The sequence below is a fragment of the Ornithodoros turicata genome, chromosome 8 (genome assembly GCF_037126465.1).
Source record: "Ornithodoros turicata isolate Travis chromosome 8, ASM3712646v1, whole genome shotgun sequence".
NCBI classification, from domain to species: Eukaryota; Metazoa; Arthropoda; class Arachnida; order Ixodida; family Argasidae; genus Ornithodoros; species Ornithodoros turicata.
In genome coordinates this window covers 36424150-36443127 of record NC_088208.1, presented here as the reverse complement: position 1 = coordinate 36443127, position 18978 = coordinate 36424150, and the positions used below count along the sequence as shown (strand labels likewise).

Genomic DNA, 18978 nt, shown 5'->3' with positions numbered 1-18978 from the left:
TTTTGCTTTTTTTTTACCTTATCAAATTAAAAGACTGCGGATAATAATAATAGAGCCAAACTCCTTTATGGCGAACACCTTTTTAACGAAAATACCACTACAGCAAATTTTTTTGCGGTCCCGCTGAAGCCCTATAGGTCAAATAATGGACATCCTTTTTAACGAAAATACCTTTACTGCAAATTTTTTTTGCTGTCCCCTGAGTTTCGTTGTAAAGGGGTTTGACTGTAATAACAACAATAATAATAATAATAATAGGGAGTAGACTGACACGTAAGGTGAGTCCGTCCACGTATTTGTGAAAAAGACTGCGAAGATGCTCACCACCAAAGTTCGTTTGCTTGCTTGAATAGCTCTTATGGCTCCTGCAGTGCTTTCATGGTACTACCGCTGCGTTTGCGGCACTTCCGCTTTTATCGAACATTTTCCTGGTCCCGTTGGCTTCGTTATAACCGAGATTGCACGCGTCGGGTATTATAAAGCAAAAAATATGTCTGCGACTTACACAAATTACTTAGCGCTAACGAAGTTAAGACGACATACTTTTACGAAGAAAATTAGACGCATAAAATCAAATCGTTGCAAGTTTGTCTGCTTGTACAAGTCTGTTGTGTACCGTTACGAAGACCACTCCACGTGAAACGAAGCCACCAGTCAGCAATAAGGTTCGGTGAAGAGGCATCATTTTTTATGAGATGCGCAATTAGCCTGGAGAAATTGAGCTAAGTATGTCCTTGCAACAGCACGCGACTTTATATGAAACGCAGTCACAGTGCCGACTCGGGTTGGGGGGGGGGGGGGGGCACTGTGCCTACGTAGCACGAAAAGTGACCACCAGTGGGAGGAGCTTACGAGCATGACACGTCACTGCCACGTCACAATATATGACGTAGGTCAAAACTCCCTATACTGTGTACCAGTCGCGTAATGCTTGCGCGCAGGGTTAATGTTTCTTTAACTCCCTTTTTAGTGCCCGCACAGCGTTCTGCCATGTGCCGACGCAGTCAACAAATGCGGCTGCAACTATTCGTAGCTAACAGCGTCGCAATAAAGTATCTATTGATAGTTGACACAGACTGCTCCAATAACGGGGGTTAGACGGAGCAGTACTATAATCGCTGTCTGTGTACTCAGCAGCTAACCCAGCGGCGGCAAACTGGGCGTAAAGCTAAGGTAAACACAGCGGTCCTCTCGATGGCGTGCGGGATGGATCACTCCCGCAATGGAGAACCGCTTCGACCGACCGATCCACAGCTCCTATTAAGTACTAAAAGCTGCGTGGCGCCTTACTTGAGCGAGAAGGAGATGTTGCCAGGATTCATAGGGGCTTACCTGCAAAGGAAAATCGGAGACTATTAGATAATGGTGGCAACGAGTCGGGTCGCAGTATCAACGAGATTATTTTATTGCAAGATGACGCAGTCCGAATCGACGGTTTATACTTTATATAGGGATGGGACAACCGAATCCGTGAATCCTCGAAAGTGATTCGAGGTTCGAGGATCCTAATCCCAGTGGCCAAAACGGCGAATCGAATCTTTTCGAATCCACCAATCACGTTTGTTTGTTTCTTTTTAAAATTGGCACCTCCGAAGTCCGCCTAAAAAGCCTGAATCTTTCAGCTGTGTTTTCTTGTTTGTATGTTTGTTTACATTGCTCTGGACTGAGAGAGTTCAGGGCAGGAATTCTAACGTTGCAAGTTTAAAAGTAACATGGTTTAGCTTTTGATTGTTTCTTAGTTTTGTGGCAATTAAGAATTCAGACTCGAGAATTTACGTTATTTCCTTTAGTCGATGAACATTTCTCTTGAAAGTGAGCTATTATTTAATTTGTTTTTTCATTAAACAAAGATACCAAATTCTGCTTCGAAACACTTTTCAGTAGAAGTGTTTTTTTTTCTTTTTTTCCTGTTGTATCCTCTTTTTCTTTTTTTTTAAAGAAAGGATTCGAGATTCGTAGATTCGCAGAACCTTCCTTTGAGTCGGATTCGGAAAATTCTGGATGCGTCGCATCTCTTACTTATTTGTATTGTATTTTTCATCTATTTCGCTTGCGAGGGAAATGATGCATGGTTAGGTGCAAAAGTTAAGTACCGAGTACCTCTCGTACCAAATGTGTTTAAATGCGGTAGCTTTATAGGACCACTGTTGGCGATTAATGTTTGGTCACGTGGTCCTAAGGTACGGACGGACGTACTGCGGTGGTTGGCCCTGCCACCGCTTTAGTAACCTACTTGGAGAGGTGGTTTAACCTGACCCCCTTGTGCACGAAGATCGCGAGAATAATAATTATACCTACAATGGAAAGCGAGGACAGGGAACAGGAAAAAGCTTCTTCAAGACAAGACCTTGATAGAAACTACGTATGCTGCGCCAGTTTATCACAAACACTACAGAGAAAGGAAGCATATTGCCAAGTTAAACGGAACACAATTGGGTTCGGAAGAAATGTTACGCAAGGATTCGCTATAAAAACTGTCATCGAATGTCTGAGACACAGCTGCGTGCCATGTCGGGCGTTATTGATATGAACAAAAGGAAGCACAACAGACTGCGAGGAGAACGCGAAGATGCCACGCTTCGTAGAATGAATTGGAAGCTGTTCCTTTGGAGTTAAGAGAAAGCTAATGCGCCCAACGATGTTGCAGGGAATGCAGCTGACCGCGAACTCAATTCGAAGCCCCAGAACAGAGACAACAACAGCGAACGGCAAAAAAACGCATCCAACATTTCGAGTATTCGAATTAAATTTCGAACACCACATTATAACGAAATCGTTCGAACACTAGCTGCCCGTGAGCACGTTTAGTAAACAAAAAGCGTCGTGCGCCGACAGATTTAGATCAATCGTTGTGTACAGCTCACGCAACCTATATCTACGTGTCTTCCACCGATATTTCGAACCACAGACTTTCGATATTTCGAACTTCCCCTCTGCGCAAATCAAAGGACACTTCCTTCTATGGCGAGATATTTCTGCGCAAAGGGGGTTGATATTTACGGATCGAAGTAATTACGGGGAAGTGCACGCGTGCAGTGTCACTCGCAGGCGTGGAATAGGACCACGCTAATCGAGAGGACTCATTTGGGTTTGTGGTACAGCATATCCAACTGCGACCGCGATTTAACGAACCGATGCCCGGGAGAAACCGAACTTGGGGATCGAACGGGCGGAAGACGAATCGGCTTGACACGTCCAGTCGCCGACACTGATTAACGCAGTGACGGACGACAAAGTGAACAGTTTCTCCTCTCCCCACTCCGTTACGATGCCCAAGGTTGCTTTCCTAAGTGAAGAGCACATCCGCTGCTATCAGATGTGACAGAAATGAGGTGTATATACGTATATAGCGTATTACTTTTCGGGGGCCGCGTGGTTTTTCTCAAACCGGGGCGGGTAATTTCTAGTTGCGGAGACGTAATTCGGCGTGTAGCTCGGCCTGATTTACGCGTGATTATCGAATTAAAGGGAATATATTTTTTGTTGGTGTTCTTAGAGTAGATTACTAACGGGACCTATATAGAAACATGATCAACAACTAGTACTCACTGAGAGCCACATTATTCAAAGTTACTGAAAAAAAAAAAAAAGATACGAAGCTTCTCAAAACATTTTTAATGAATGACCTTTTCGTGCAGGGTCTGTACTTCGTCAGCGCACGAAAGCCTGAGAGCATCGAAGACGTTTTTGTGTTTTTCTTTAAATATATCTCACTGCTGGGTTGTGCTACGTCTTTTCGTCCACACTTGGATATTCGAAGATGTTGTGTGTGTAAAAAAAAAAGAAAGTTACATAATAATAAATAAAAATGTTTCGCTGGAAATGCCGGTCAATTTTACGCGCGACAGGAGTATTACATGATGTGGCTTTTCGATGAGCACGTATCGGCACTCTTGACATCCTCACATGTCAACGCAAGTTCTATATAGGGGATGCTGATATATGCTATGGTGCTCCTCCTATACACCGATAAGGGCGCTACCAATAGCGCTGGCGTGAGCCGAGGATATCGAAAAATCCATCGGGGAGCCCTTCTCATAGCGAGTCCGTGTCGCAAGCCGACGCGCAGTGGAAACTGCGGTACTCCGTGCCCTATAAATAGAGCAACTCTGTATACTATATTTCTCGGGAATGGAATCCGGACGATTCATCGGAACGTGATTCATTCGGTCGGATGTGCATCATGCAGGAGAGCCAGCCGCTTTCTCGAAGTAAGGCTTACACATCCTGTGCCTGGGTAGACCCTGCCGGCTCTCACTGATAATCAAGATTTTGCAACCTCCCCCCCCCTCTCCCCGTTTACAAAGCACAATATTGTCGCCGTTGTTGTTATATATTTCGAGACAAATTATTGCGTTCACGGAACTGTAATGAGCAAAAATGACGCCTCTCCAACTTCCTGTAGAGGCGCTCGCGTCGTCCTCAAGGTGGCGGAAAAAAAGCATGATTGCCGATGAATAAATCGCCCTGCCTCGTTATTTTCGTTCACGCCGCTCCTGTGTTAGTATCTTTTTCCTCCTCCCCTTCTTGACGTTGAATATTCTCCGCAGTAGTTTCGTACTGCGGAATTGAGAAGTGCTGTAGCCTAACAACATCAATTTGCATTTTAACGAAATATATGAAAAACGATTCCAAGCGCCCTACAGAAGAGAGACGAAACTTTGAATTTGACAAAAAAAAAAAAAGAAGCGATTCTCCATCGGACCATATCAGTATGTGCTCTCTTCGTAGCCACCCTCCCAACCACAGCTTGAACAAACGTCTGTCCCTCGAAAATCTATTCAGTGGCGCTGCAGTTGCTCTTCATCATAATGCACAATCACACTCGCTTCCTCCATAGCTCTGTGATCTTGAACGTAGACTTGGAAAGCTTCACGACAATGGGGAGGAGAGAGAGAGACAGCCCATATTCGGAACCCCATAAATCACAGGCCCCGTTCAATTCCTCCGCCTCCTAGCTTGGCCGCAAAGCAGTGCGCCATGCGTCAGTATAATGCTCCTGTTTCCGCCCGTGAGATGACCGTGAATGTCCTTATACATGTACTCGGTCGTTAGTGCGTCAGTGTCTAACAACAGAGTATATGTATAAGGACATAAGGATGTATAAAGGGACGCTGTACCTGCGAAAGTCTCGTTATCATTGATAGATACATGTCTGTCGTATTATTATAAATCCTGACCACGTACGTTTCAGCTGCTGACGGAGCATTTTATATATATATATATATATATATATATATATATATATATATATATATAGAAAAAAAATGGCTATGGGGGCGAGGACGGTGGTTCACGATTTCACTGAAATGCCTAAAAATTTATCAAAAAAGGTTATTCGTTCAACAAACCGTTCCTCCGCACAGTGCAAGTTCAATATTTTCTGAGACGATGACGATGATTATTTGGCTTTTATTGGCGTTTGGTAAAAGTTGCTCGGGCTGCAGGTTTTGAAACACAGGGAGCTCGTAGTTATTCGAGAGTTTCTGGAACATAATTAGCACTATTAATGCGTTCTTTTGTGCGTGTGTGTGTGTTCTTTTGTATCTAAAATACGTACCAACTACCCCGCATGAACACGCTAGCGAAGTATAACTAACACTGTCGCTCCGACTCGTTGAACCGGAGACTATACGAAAACGCAGCAATAAACCGTACCTGTTATGTGTACCGCGTGTGGACGAGAGAAGAGTAAACAATGAGGACACAGGTGGCTCTTTAAAGCTCAGTTCCCGTAACCCCTTTGACACGGAAGTCCAATCGCAGATGTACGCGTCCACCGCTACCTTCTCTCCTTGCACGCGGAAGCCTCCGTCCCTACTGCTGTTGGTAGGCAAACAGATAGGCACGTACAACGCCAACGTTGTACAAACTCCGGCTAACGGGAACCCGACCTGGATACGGATCACCTGTCCAAACACGTCGGGGTACCCTCGCGGGCGAAGGAAATGAAAGCGTAGAAAGCAAGAGTCGCGGAATGGAGATTTGCGATAATTCCATTCCTTTCAATTCCTCGGAATGAAAAGGTATGCTCAGTTCCCACTCCTGGAATGGGCTTGGCAACCCAATTCCATTCCTTTAATTCCCTGAATAAAGGAAAAGGACCGGTAACCAATACTGGCAAGTCCAGCAGTGCTAGAGGAGATTGACATTACCAAGCGATGAAAAAGCACAAAGACAAGGTTATTTCGCTCCTGACAGTGTGCAGGTGCGGTGCAAAGGGTACGAGGGCAGAAACCAGCATACGTTGAAACCAAAACCGCCACCTGGGGCACCCAGACCGTTCCATTCCCATTCCTATAGGACAGTTTTCGCCATTCCATTCCAGTTCCATTCCGGGCTCTGCTAAATCTGGAATGATTCCGGAATCATTCCAACTCAGGAGTGGCAACTCCGCAACCGTGGCAGAAACTGCACACGTACTGCGAAAGAGAGAGCGCAGTTCTGTAAAGGTGGCTTCCCAGAGCGCATGCGTGTTGTGCGGAGAAGCGTGCTTCGCGGAAAGGTTCTAAGGCTTCTTGGTAATCACGTGTCTGACCAACCCGCGCCATTTTCAAATTTTCTAAATTTCATTTTGAAATAAAAGTACGAGAAAAAAAAGTAATGCATAACTAACAAACATCGCAAAAACCAGCCATCGCAATCGCGAACACAAAGCACCACCCACAGAAACCACGCACCGCAAAGCGTCGCGATGCCACGTTCTTCCCTAGATAGAGCATCGTCCTCCTCTCCCTGCACATATTACACGGTCGAGCGCTGACCAGCACATGCATTGTATGCGGTACACAATCTCTCACTTACTATCTCGTTATACGGCCGTCCGAAACGACACGGCGAAAAACATTCATTACCCGACACGGCAAACAAGTGGAACGAGAAAGAAAGAAAAAAGGGAAAAGAAAAACAGAAGCAAAAAAAAAAAAAAAAAAAGGGACAGGCGGCCGTGGGGCGATATGGAGCTCGTAAATAATGCCTTCCGTGCATATAAATCGCTCCCTGTTTGGAAAATGTCGGTGAGAGAAGGACCGTTGTTCGGAGTGGCGCGACGTATACGAGAGTGTGGTTTGTGCTCGGAGCCCAACGAGGTTTGCCACAGTACATGCAACAGCTGGTGCATTACTGAACGGAATTTGTGCCCGCGCCGGGTCGTTCTATTTGTTTTGTCTATTTCGTTTACCGGAAATGGGGTGAAGGCTTTCTGTCATCATGTTGAACATGAATTTGCACGAGCGTTTCGGCTGATCGTTTCAATGTCCTACGAAGCCGGCCGTCCGGATGACAACTCAAAACTCTATACCGTTTTACGATGTAACATTGCACTTGAAGACTCTTTCCTGGCGTCATTGCCCGCAGATAGGTTTCTCCAAGTCACCGAATCCTAGCCGTAGGTTGGAGACAGAAGTTCCCGAAACAGTCATCATTTCCTTTCACTTCGGTCGTACATCACCGTCAAGTCAACAACGGTGTGCCTACTGATGCTTACGTCACAGCAAAACCGAACACGAGGGCTGGAAATTAGTTCCAAAGCGACAGCTTTATGGCTCGCCAACGTCGACAGCCGCGCAGGTCCGTTCGTTGCAGTTGTGGAGAGAGAGAGAGAGAGAGGGGGGGGGGGGGAGAGGAGGCAGTCCGTGGCTTGCCGAACGAAAATTGTCCATATCCCATCTGCGTACACTTTACAACAGAGCGAGTGTTTGGGCTGATTGGTACAGGTATCAAATAAAAACAACTAAAAAACAAAAGAAAAATTGATTAAAGGAAATTAAAACGAAGGGGGGGGGGGCAGAGGTTGAAGAACATGTTTTGGTGTAACGTGCTCTCGTTGGTTGTTCCCTTGGGGGTGAGAGGGGTGTCTGCGTGGGCTTGCTCGAAAAAAAAAAAAAATTCACTCGGTTGCAGTCCAGTGCCGGTCCTTTTCGTTTTTATTCTCCGTCCTCGTCCTACCCAGCGCACTGGTTTTTTTTTAAATTGAAACACTTTACAATCCGGATTGGACCAACAGCAAATCTTCTGGCTTTCGAATGAGCATTGAGCATGAGCCGAGTTCAAGGCGCATGAGCAGCGGTATCGGGATGTCACTCGTCCGAGCAAAAAAAAAAAAAAAAAGCGGACAGCTCAGACGACCGGATGCAGACATGATTTGACGCATCCGGCGGAAGTTACGGGAACGATATGGGGAGCCTCGCATAAAGGACGGCTATGAATCGCGTTTCACTCCCCCCTTCCACGTGTAATAGTACGTTGCGGCGCGCGAAAACAGGTTTGCGTGATCGTCAGCGGGGTCGCCGATGCGATGCCTAATATCTCAAACGGCGATGATCGAGGCGTTGTTTGCGAAGGAAAAACAATCAGGAAAATACGGCCCCGCACGCGGAGGGGGAGAAAAGAACAACAGTGGAGAGGAAAACGGGAAGGGATTTGGGAGGAAAAGCTTTACGTTTATGGTCGAAGTACTCCTAAATGCGTTTTTCGTTCTTCTTTTCATATATTCGTGAGCGACAAGTTGGTTGGTTTCGTTCAAAACGATACTTCCTTTGATTCGACGTTTTCACCACGAGGGAACTCCGGCTATGAGCACCGTGCACACTCTAGAAAAAAAAGAGAAAGAAGGAGTAAAACGGGGAGTAATTGCAGCTGTCCCCTAGACTGCGGTTACTCCCTATTTTAGTCCCTTAACCTCGCCATTTACTCCCCAGGACTGCAAATTGTCACTGAACTTGGCAAATGGTCTTCCGAATGCAACAGTCTACGTCAATATGCGCTCTTGGTCAATTTGATGGGATTAGACGGTATAACTCAGCCAACTTAGCAATTTTCCACCCACACAGAGTACGAAATAGTTAGCGCTTCTTTCTTCGCAAATTGTGCCCTATGTATGTCGCAAGATTATATATATCACTCAATATATCGCGTTTGACTGTTTGATTCGAAGTATTTTCATGTATGCACAGGAATTATGTACCTGGGACTCTTAGAGCAGAGCGTGAAATGCAGTCTCCACTCTGTGACATTCATTTACTCCCGAAAGGGAACTATTTTTTGTGGCAATATATTTAGTCCCCAAAAGGAGTAAAATTGCTCTTTTTTTTTCTTCGAGTGCAGACGTAGACATATCGCGAAACAATGCCGATTTTTGCGCGATGAGGTAACATTTTCCGTACTTCATGAAAACGCGAAACACCCCGCGGGCATAACGGATATCCTACGACGCTAATAGACAACTTTACACCCTTCTTGGGGGGCCCCATATATGACCTCCCGATTACAATACCACCCTTTTAACATCGGTGCCACTCCCTCACCGTGTACAGTGGCCCTCGACTGGCCGATTGACTACAATCGCGCGCAATGCGTTTTGAGTGACGTCACAGTCTTCACGGGACGTTTCGATCATACAAACGGTCTAGTGAATCTTGCCATTTCTCATCTACAGGATCGTGAAAAGTCGCAAACTCTACAATGCTTGCAACGCGGTTGTGTCTATTGCGCATACGCAGCTGGAATTCGTCTGGAAGCTCAGAAGTAAACGCCGATTTCGAATTTAAATACGCTGCCGAAATTTTACGCAGTCATGCGAATAATGTGATTTCAAGTGAAAAAATTGGGTTCGACTTCCACTCCACCCATATTAGGGACTGTTCACATACCGGAAGTGCACGTTTTACTGAATGCATTACGGATTGCTACGTCCTCCTTTTCAATAAACTGCGGACGGACGAATGCCAAAGGTCCGCTCTGATGACGGAACCCGTTGCAAATGCAACAGAAGTAGTAACCGCATCGTAAGAACGTGATAAGCGCATTCATATACCACAGCACGAAGACAGCATTGTATGACTGTTCAACCCTCTCTCAGCTAGTCTTAACAGAACCCGTTTGGGCCACGAAAGGTTAAGTACTTTTAATCGTTGTAGACTCGAATGCGAACGTATTTGACACAGGTGTGTTTGGTTGGGAGGGTAATTGACAGACAGATAAAACCAACCAAAAAACCACCATTGTTCCACCCCTGAAGAAGGGGCAAGGTTGGCTCCGAAACGTCGGGAAACCCGTTTCGCGGTTTGGTGTTATCTGTCTTTTAATCGTTGTGCATCCTGTGCATAGTTCTTAGCATCTCCAATAAAATTAGAGATATATATTACAGAATAGATATACAGACAAACTCCTTTATAGCGAACACCTTTTTAACGAAAATACCACTACAGCAAATTTTTTTGCGGTCCCGCTGGAGCCCTATAGGTCCAATAATCCTTTTTAACGAAAATACCTTTACTACAATTTTTTTTGCTGTCCCCTGAGTTTCGTTGTAAAGGCGTTTGACTGTATATATGTTCTAAAATTAGAGATACTAATGACTGTACTCAAGTAAGCCCCGATTAAGTGATCAGCTCGTAATCAAACGGACCATAACGATAAATACGTACGCCATCGCAGAGATAATAATCCGGCTCTTCAGCGGGCCACGTCGCCATTCCGCGCCCTGGTCGCCGAGCAGATTTTTAAGTCCTAAAACCTCGAGCGAATACGTGCTAGAGAACAAAACCTCGCTGTTGTTCCGCACAATTCAAATCTGACACGAATTAACGACCCCAGCTGTCGCACGAACGGTACATGCACGGACAGCACAGAACCCATCCGTGCTCAAGGCAACACAATCGGTCCCGCACAGATGCAGATTAAACTGCTCGCTTAATCCCTCCCCGCTAAACTGCAGTAATACTACATGACGAAGCGCTGCCTCCTAACCCGTTACGAGGTTGCAGTAAATAGCTAGCGGTAAGCCGTAACCTGATACCAGTTCTAGGCCCGACAAACGGTTGTCGGGTCGCCGAGAAAGACGCTGTAGCTTTCCAGAAAGATACTGGACGTTGTTATTTTCCGTGCGCTGTGTCGTGCAAGGCTCGTGTGCTGTACTACTACGTAATGCGACGTTTCCGTGTCTCGGCATTCAGCAATGGGGAAAAGGAGTAAGGTTTTACCGCTGACTCGCACGCACAGACTTTCCTGGGGGGGTTTTCTTTTAACGGGCCGGCACGACGCCAGGAAAGAAGACATGTAATGCGCGTCACCAATGCAGTAACTAAATCAGTACTTTCCTTATTGCGCCCTAGTCAATATCATCCAAGCAGTAAACTCGTGCTCTCTATGTGTTCATGCGCCCCCAAGCAGTACGCAGTACTGTTACTACTGCGAGTAATTCAAGGTTGGTTCGTCGCGTTTCGGCTACACTACGTGAACTGGCAGTCCTCCACAGGCATTCAAACAGAACTTTTCTACTGCTTTCTGACGATTGGCTCCAAACGGACGGCACCGAAGAGCTTCCCGTGGCTCTAAGGCAAACGTCGGCAGGGTTCTCTATGAAGTCGGCCCAAGACACACGATCCCTCCTATACTTCGAGCAGCATGCTGCCACATCAGACGGGCAAAGAGCTCAGTACGTCACTACCATTGAACAACAGTGAGAAGGCATAGAGTAGGCCATGGTCAGTTACAGTGGTGGTCAACCAAAGAACCGTCCTACGCTCGTTCCTATTGGCTGCAATGTCTATAGCCGCATCACTCCACGTCACGAAAAGTAGTGCGCTGAAGCCGAAAGTACAGAACTTCACAGGCGGTTCCTTGTATTACTGCAATTTCATTTCTCCGGCGGAGTAACACTGGTATAGAGCGGACGGACTACATTTCGTGCCATTCTTAGGTTGAAACACGGGCATAAGATTGCGCCGCTCGTGTTTCCACCGACGTTCTCGAAGAGTTGATTTCTCTGCCGTTTCCTCTTGACAAAGACCTGGCCAATGGCCAGCATAACGGACATAGAAGGGAAGCAGAGAATCCGTCCCTTCCGGACCCACTGGCGCATTCATCGGTCCACGACCAAATGTCAGAGGTGCAGCCCAGCTCTGCGGATGATGACGGATTGACGTAACCGGAGGAGCTTCCCATTCGGGGCTCCGAAAGCCCAGCCGAGTGGAACGGTCGGCAGCAACAAACGTCCCCCTTTTGAGAGGGTGCGCTCCGATGGTTCCCGGCGAAAATCTCGGTAAACACTTGCCGCGCGGACGCTGACAAAGTGCGCGCCGCGCACAATTTACTACTTTAAACTGGCTAATACGTCACACGATAACTGCGCATATCGGGAGGTACAAAGAAAGATGAAAAGAGAGTTACGTGAGCGATGACCGTTCGTCGGAGTATATGGTCGTGGAACGTGTACACACCACGGCTGGAGAAGTTAGGCGTATTTTTTTACTTTGTTTTTTTCCGCGCTGGTACTGCGAAACAACTGTAGCTATATATATGAGCTTTGTACAGGTGCTGACAGGTAGAGAGAAGACAGAATGAAAGGGATTCCATCCCACCATCTTATACAGTCTGTAGCATAGATCATTACTGACCAGCACTCGTCTAAAGAAGTTTAATGAACATCACATCACGGTGAGCCTTACTCTCAGCCCATCACAACGCATAACATATTAGACAGCAGATCAGACATTAGATTAGATTAGACTATATACATCAACGGATAGATTATAGACATCAACATCATATCATAACCTATCATTCGACATCAACTTCAAAATCACTATCACATCATATCACCGCCACTCATTCAGCATCACATCATTCTATATGATATGGTGGTGAATGATGTGAAGACCATTATGAGTGAATTTACCGATCTATATGCTGACCAGAGCAGCGAGAGTGTGCTCTATATGCAATCGGCCACCTTGCGGCGTTGCCTTGCACACATTAGATTTTCGCGAATACGTAGCGGGAAAACACACACAGGAAAAAAATAAAATAAAAATAAAAACCGCAAAACTTATTCTTTAATCTGACCATCGAACCCACCCACGCCCCCGAGTTTGTACTGCCCGTCGGGAGAGAGAAATTTATCCGGCTCTTCTCACATTACGCTCGCTCGTATATCAAGGAAGCCTTTTTCTCCAGAAAAAGATCGCTATCGGCGGAAGACGTCTTCGTGGAGCCACTTCCATGGAAAGGACTCCCTCCGCGCTTCTACATAAACACGGACGACACGGAATGGAATAACAATATTGGCACATACATAACCTTATATGTCGTCGTTCAGTAAACATATGCGGATAGAAGTCTTTCTAAGGGACCTATACCTGATCTACATTTCAAAATCTCCGCCGGCGGCGGTGATGTAGTATGCGGAAGACATATCCTTACCGTGTATTCACACGAGCGACATCCTCAGGGAATATTCTAGTAGAAGAAAAAGCGAAAACACTGCTCACAGAGCCCAAGTTCCGACCCGTGTTATGTTGAGCATTATTCACACGGTGCGGAATAGCGTGAGTGGCGAACTGCGCATTTAGCAGACGACACTTTAGCAGACGACACCGTCAGCGTGTTTTCCTGTCGTCTGCTACGGAATATCTTGTGGCTGTGTAGCGCTCGCGCTCACGTAACAGCAGAAAGCTATGACGCTTTTCGCATCTTCCGCTTCTGAGGGAATGTCGCTCGTGCGAATACGTACACGGTTAGTGTCAGACACACAACTGAGAGCCATACTCTTTCCGATACGCACTTTCGCAGTATAGACTGCCTGCAGACGACGGGACACGCTAATCCGAGGACAGGGGTGTAAAATCCTGGACTACAACACTGTGTCTCGCGGCCACTGATACAATGTGACGACATCCTCTGTATTTGGAGACATGTTGGGACGGTGTTCGCTCACCTAACGCAAGTTTTATTTATTTATATTGAATAGCGTGTTAGCACCGCGAAGCAACTATTGCTATGAGCAGCGTACAAACGTGGCCAGTTGTGGAGAGATGACACCGGGAAGGACTGGAGGACAGGGGTGTTAGTATGCGTCCTGGGCCGACTTCAGGGAGAACTGTGCCAACATTCGTCTGGAAAGCCTGCCGGACAACAGCGGGTGGTGGTAGGATTCGAACCCACCACCTCTCAGTCTTCAGCACGACCCATAGGCTACCACCAAAGAGCGGCCGTTTAGCTTATTCAGTGACACCTGACGGCTAAACGTGAAAACACTACATTCACATGGGGGGGGGGGGGTATGTTTATTAAGAATAAAAAAAGAAAGGAAAGGTCAGTCAGCCAGACGGAGGTCGGCTTGCTATTCCAAAAAAAGGAAAGAAAAGGAAGAGAAGAAACAGGGAACAGGGGAACAGGTTTCAGGAAGTACCGCGTCACAAGGTCCACGTAAACGCACGGGCCCGACATATACGACCACACACACGCGTGACGCAGGTCGGAGGATAAAAAAGGTGATGACTCTATATGATTGACAGCGCTTTTTATGACGCACAAACAACGAAAGAGCACACGTGTTCCAGCATGTGATTCTGACGACAGCTCACGTGGTTCCGCGGAAAGGTCGCGCGCCAGGAGACGCAGCGGTGCCCACCGGACAATCGTCGAGGAGGCGCTTTTCGCGAAAGGCCAAGAAGGAAAATGAGAGAAAGGATACTGCTATCCCGCACGTCCTTTTCGTCTACGACGCGCGATTAAAGAACATTTTACTTTTCAACACGCGGACCACCATTTGCTAATTGCTACTCTTTCTTGTCACGCTAGATTTTTAATCAAACTATGCTGCGGTAGAATTCGCTTTTTTTTTTCTCTTCTTCTTGTCGGTACTTCTCCTTGCAAGAACGCTTAGATGTGCTCTTAATTCGTAAGCTGGTCTCACTACTTGACCTATTCAGACAGTAGCATCGTGCATCACACTGCTGCTGGCTGCCGAAAACCGCTGTCAGTTTTTCTTAAACTGCTGAAGTTGTCATCATCCCTTGCGGAATATTCCGACAGAGTCCGTACCGTCACCACTCTCTGACAGCGTTTCGTCTTTCTTTTTCACCTGTTCTCACATTCCTTCTCAACAACCCCAGCCTGCTTTAAATGAGTTCAGTATCACTGACAACTAAACAGCTTCCCATGCTTCCTGTGCGCACCTTGCTGCCCTTTTGAGCGTCTTTATGGCCTTAGTTGTCGATGCGCCAATAAAACGAATCATCATCATCATCATCTTTTGTACCTTGTCTGTCTGCTCTTCGCCTACTCGTGCCCGTCGTCTGTCCTTCTACCTTTCCAACGAACATCGCACTCAAACGAACGACTAACTCGTATGTTATGCGACAGGAACACGGCAAGAGGCTAGAGCTTGAACGACATTATCGGAGGAAGTACTCCTCCAGGGAAAAAAAATCCGATGCATAACACGCGTGTTACGCGCTGGAAGATACGGCATACAGTAACTACAATCGACGGGTCTACAACAGAGGCTTCCGTCCGTCTATTTTAGGCTAAAGCTTTACAAGCATAGACTAGCCCAGAAAAAATAAAGACTGCAGAAACGCATCTTTACTTCCCGTCTCGACAACACATGACGTCACAGCTCCTATTTTTACCGCGTATGCGCCTTTAATCCACCCGCCTACACGGCGGCTTCCTCTTCATCCTCACTATCCCGAAGAAGAAGAAGGAGAAGAAAACGGGGGGGGGGGGCATGGCTAAAACAGCAACGGCGATGGAAGAAGCAAACAAAAAGTCAGCTTCCCTCTCTCGCTATATATATATATATATATATAAACACGCGTATATGTATGTATATAATGCGTAAAAAAGGGGGCGCCTTTTCGCAGTCTCGACGTTATATGCCGAAACATATTCATTCATTCGCTAAACGTAATCCAATCAATGAATGGCAAGAGAGAGAGAGAAAGGCGCGACCGCGAAATTGCGAGCGGTGCCGCCAGGGGCGCTGATGGAGAAGGAGCAGCAGCAGCGGGAAAACTTTCCGTATAGCGCTGGGGGTTTCGGGCGTTATGCATAATATCCATACGTTTCAGCGAGCGGAAAAGACTTCAAAGGAGCTGCATCAGGAGGAAATTCCTCGGCGGAGGGATTGCGTAGGTTTGAAAGAAAATTGTGTATATTTGGAGAAGGGGCCAAAAGGAAAGAGCGGTAAATCTACTGGTAGGCAAATCACCTCTTTCAACGGCGATGATCGAGTGGTAGTGGTCGTCCTGACTGACACGAAAAACTGTAGCTTTTTTTTTTTTCGACAATATTTTCCGTCCTTGCGCATCTTCCTGGAGTATTAGTACAAGGGTAGAAAATTCAGCAAACCTAAGAGCGGTCGATATTTCGAACAGAGAGTGAACAGAACGCAGAGTATTGGGAGGGCAGAAAAGCAAACTTTACGAAACAAAAAGTAAATAACATATTTACCCACGTTTGTATAAGTTTTCTGACAAACTGGTGGCTTGAAGGGCGTCTCATCAACATACGTCTATTAAAATGATGCCATTATTATTATTATTATTATTATTATTCGTGGCTTCACGATGCAACAGCTATGATCATGGCCGACACCAGACCTTCGGGGTCCGTGGATTGATTCACTTTGCCCACCAGAAAATCCTGTAATTTTTACGTCCCTCGCGGATGCCGACGTACCTATAAGCAATTTGTATCACGTTATTTGACGTGGACATATGGAGAGAGGACAGCAGGAAAGAGTGGGGACGGGGGCAGAGAGGGGATTACTAGTTATGCGTTCTGGTCAGGCTTCAGAGGGCACTGTGGCGACATCTGTCCGGAAAGTCTGCCAGGAAAGCTCCCTGAGAAAGCCTCAGAGAGCACAGCCCGTGGCGCGATTCGAACCCACCACCTGCCAGTCATCGGCACGACCTTGGAGTAATCATGCGAAGAGGATGCCACTGGTACGTTACTCCGTTGACCCAACAAAGTAGTGGTTGTTTTTATTTTGTCTAGTGAAGAAAGGTCGTCGACCTCTTCAGCGTTAGAAGAGCTTCAACGAGCTGACATCAGTGCACGCTCCTTTTGATTTCTAGCTCCGTGATGCCCTTCGACGAAGCAACCCTTCGCTTTTTCGCGGCTGCCTATAATAACATCTTTCACTGCTCGCAACGCAACTCTTCTGTGGGAGGAGAAACCGGACCGTAACCACTGCGATCTATTTGACAGCTAGCCAGCCAGCAAGTGCATCCATCACCGAGCGGCGAAGCGTGGTATATCCGATCCACGCCGCAGCATTTCCGTCAACGTCCATTAATAAATCCAATTATCATCGCTGACCCTAACCTAAACGGGGGCGCAGACAGCGTCCAGCGCCACCGTGCACGTGCAATACGCAGATAAAAGCTTCCAGGTCCCGAGCGTAGACCCTCAACGTTACACAACGTTACCCTGGCTGTGTGTATACAAGTGGGAAGGCCGGATTGCGGAGAAATTTTGTCGACAATGCCCAAAGCAACAGACTCAAACTGAGCATACTCAAAGCGTACTCAAACTGAAGCCTCAACTGTGCATGAGTATACCAAGGATATGGATGTACGGGTGTAACCATAGACCGAGAAGTTACCCGTCAAAAAGAACTCGGTACGAGTGAAGTTACCGTGTGAAAGATGTAACTAAGTTAATAACGAAGTTCTTCAGTCTCAAATGTAACTCGCAGTTATGGAGTTGCTTTAAAAAAAGAACGAGTTATTTCACAGCTACTTCGGACACAAAATAGCACTACACAGGAAGTACAGCGCGCTTGAGCAGTTGAGTTAGACCTTGAGTTGCCTGTGAAGGAGTGCAACACGCTTAGATCGTTTTCGTTTATGTCCAACAATTCGAACGTTTTGCATCTTAATCCCTGTGGGCGCGCAATGGTTCAGATTCATTTCAATGGCAGCGGTTCTTACTTCCTGAATAGAATACTGTCATCGGTTGAATATCACGTTTTATGGCATAAAATGCCATGAAAGAACCGGGGAGAATGCAAGAAAATATGTGGACCCGAGTGAATAGCCAATTAAAAGTAACTTGGATCTTAGATTAAGTGTCTTTTGCAAGGTTACAAAAAAAAAAAAAAAAAGAGAAACTTAGTTACAGTAACGAGTTACCTCGAACTCTGCGAGTAACAAGAACAACTTGAATGGGGAGTTTCATCGCCAGGGGCAACAAAGGGGTAACAAACCTTCCTATAGAGTTGCATAAACCTCTTTACACTCAAATTCCTGCCTTATACGAAAGCTTGATCCCACTTTGAAGCTTTCCTGTGTGTCCCTCGAGAGACACCCACTAACGCATAAATCTTCACAGTTAGCTTGGAAAACTTCGCGCATAGACTAACTCCACCCGACTTTGAAAACTTCTGCCCGACGTAATTATCTCCGGCACCTCCCCTGCAGGAAGTGAAAGAAACGCCTCATCTCTACACCGGGAAGACAAAAGAGAAAGACGACCACGTGACAGCGAACTGACGTCACTGTGACGTCAATTAGGGGGCACTTTTTCTTTCCCGTGGCAGCGCACCCAGCCAGAAGGCCATAATCAATTAACGCTGCTATATGGTGCAAAGAGAAATGGAATGTAAGTAATTTTACGTGCCATACCGAAAAACAACAACAACAACAACAACAACAAGGAAGAACTTTCGATTTTGAGGGGTGATGTATAGGTTGGGACAGCGACGAGATTTTGTTGTGCCTGCTCTGCGTGCAAGCTGTTGCTTGCTTGCATGAAAAATGGCAGCAGATACGCGGACGCGTGACGTAAGTAGACAGGAAAAGGGCTAGAGGAGGGTAAAACAATGCGCTTGCCCATTCTTTTCTTAACTCTATACTCAATGCTTTGAGCGTATGTGAGAGGATATTGGTCCTGTATAGAAATCAACCAAAGACTATATTGGGCTGCAAGGGATGAAGTTGATAACAGTGTCCGATTAAAGTGATAGCGCATAAAAGGAGGGAGAGCAACTCCTTTTCGGCGTCACTGTGATTTCTTTTTCCTCTCTCCACGCGTGTTACGGACGGACCAACGGGGCTGTCGACGTGGGTGTGGTGCCCTACGCAGCTACCGCTTCAAAAAGAAAATGTCGCTGGTGATTCTTCCGGTTTGTTTTGCGCTGCTTTTCTGTTCTTTCCCGGTAGACGTGCTGCTTTTCCTCAGGATAAT

General features: G+C 46.4%; 1 protein-coding gene across 5 annotated transcripts in view; it reads right to left on the bottom strand.

The window, feature by feature from the left end:
* LOC135367159 (RNA-binding motif, single-stranded-interacting protein 1-like) overlaps positions 1–18978 on the bottom strand; it is a 182958-nt gene that overhangs the window by 33443 nt on the left and 130537 nt on the right. For 4 of the 5 annotated variants that reach the window (XM_064600289.1, XM_064600292.1, XM_064600290.1 and 1 more), the window contains one exon: positions 1291–1332. The exons of the other annotated variant lie outside the window; for it this stretch is intronic. In XM_064600289.1, the coding sequence (XP_064456359.1) occupies positions 1291–1332 (42 nt within the window). The remainder of the gene's footprint in view (positions 1–1290; positions 1333–18978) is intronic. 5 annotated transcript variants of the gene reach the window in all.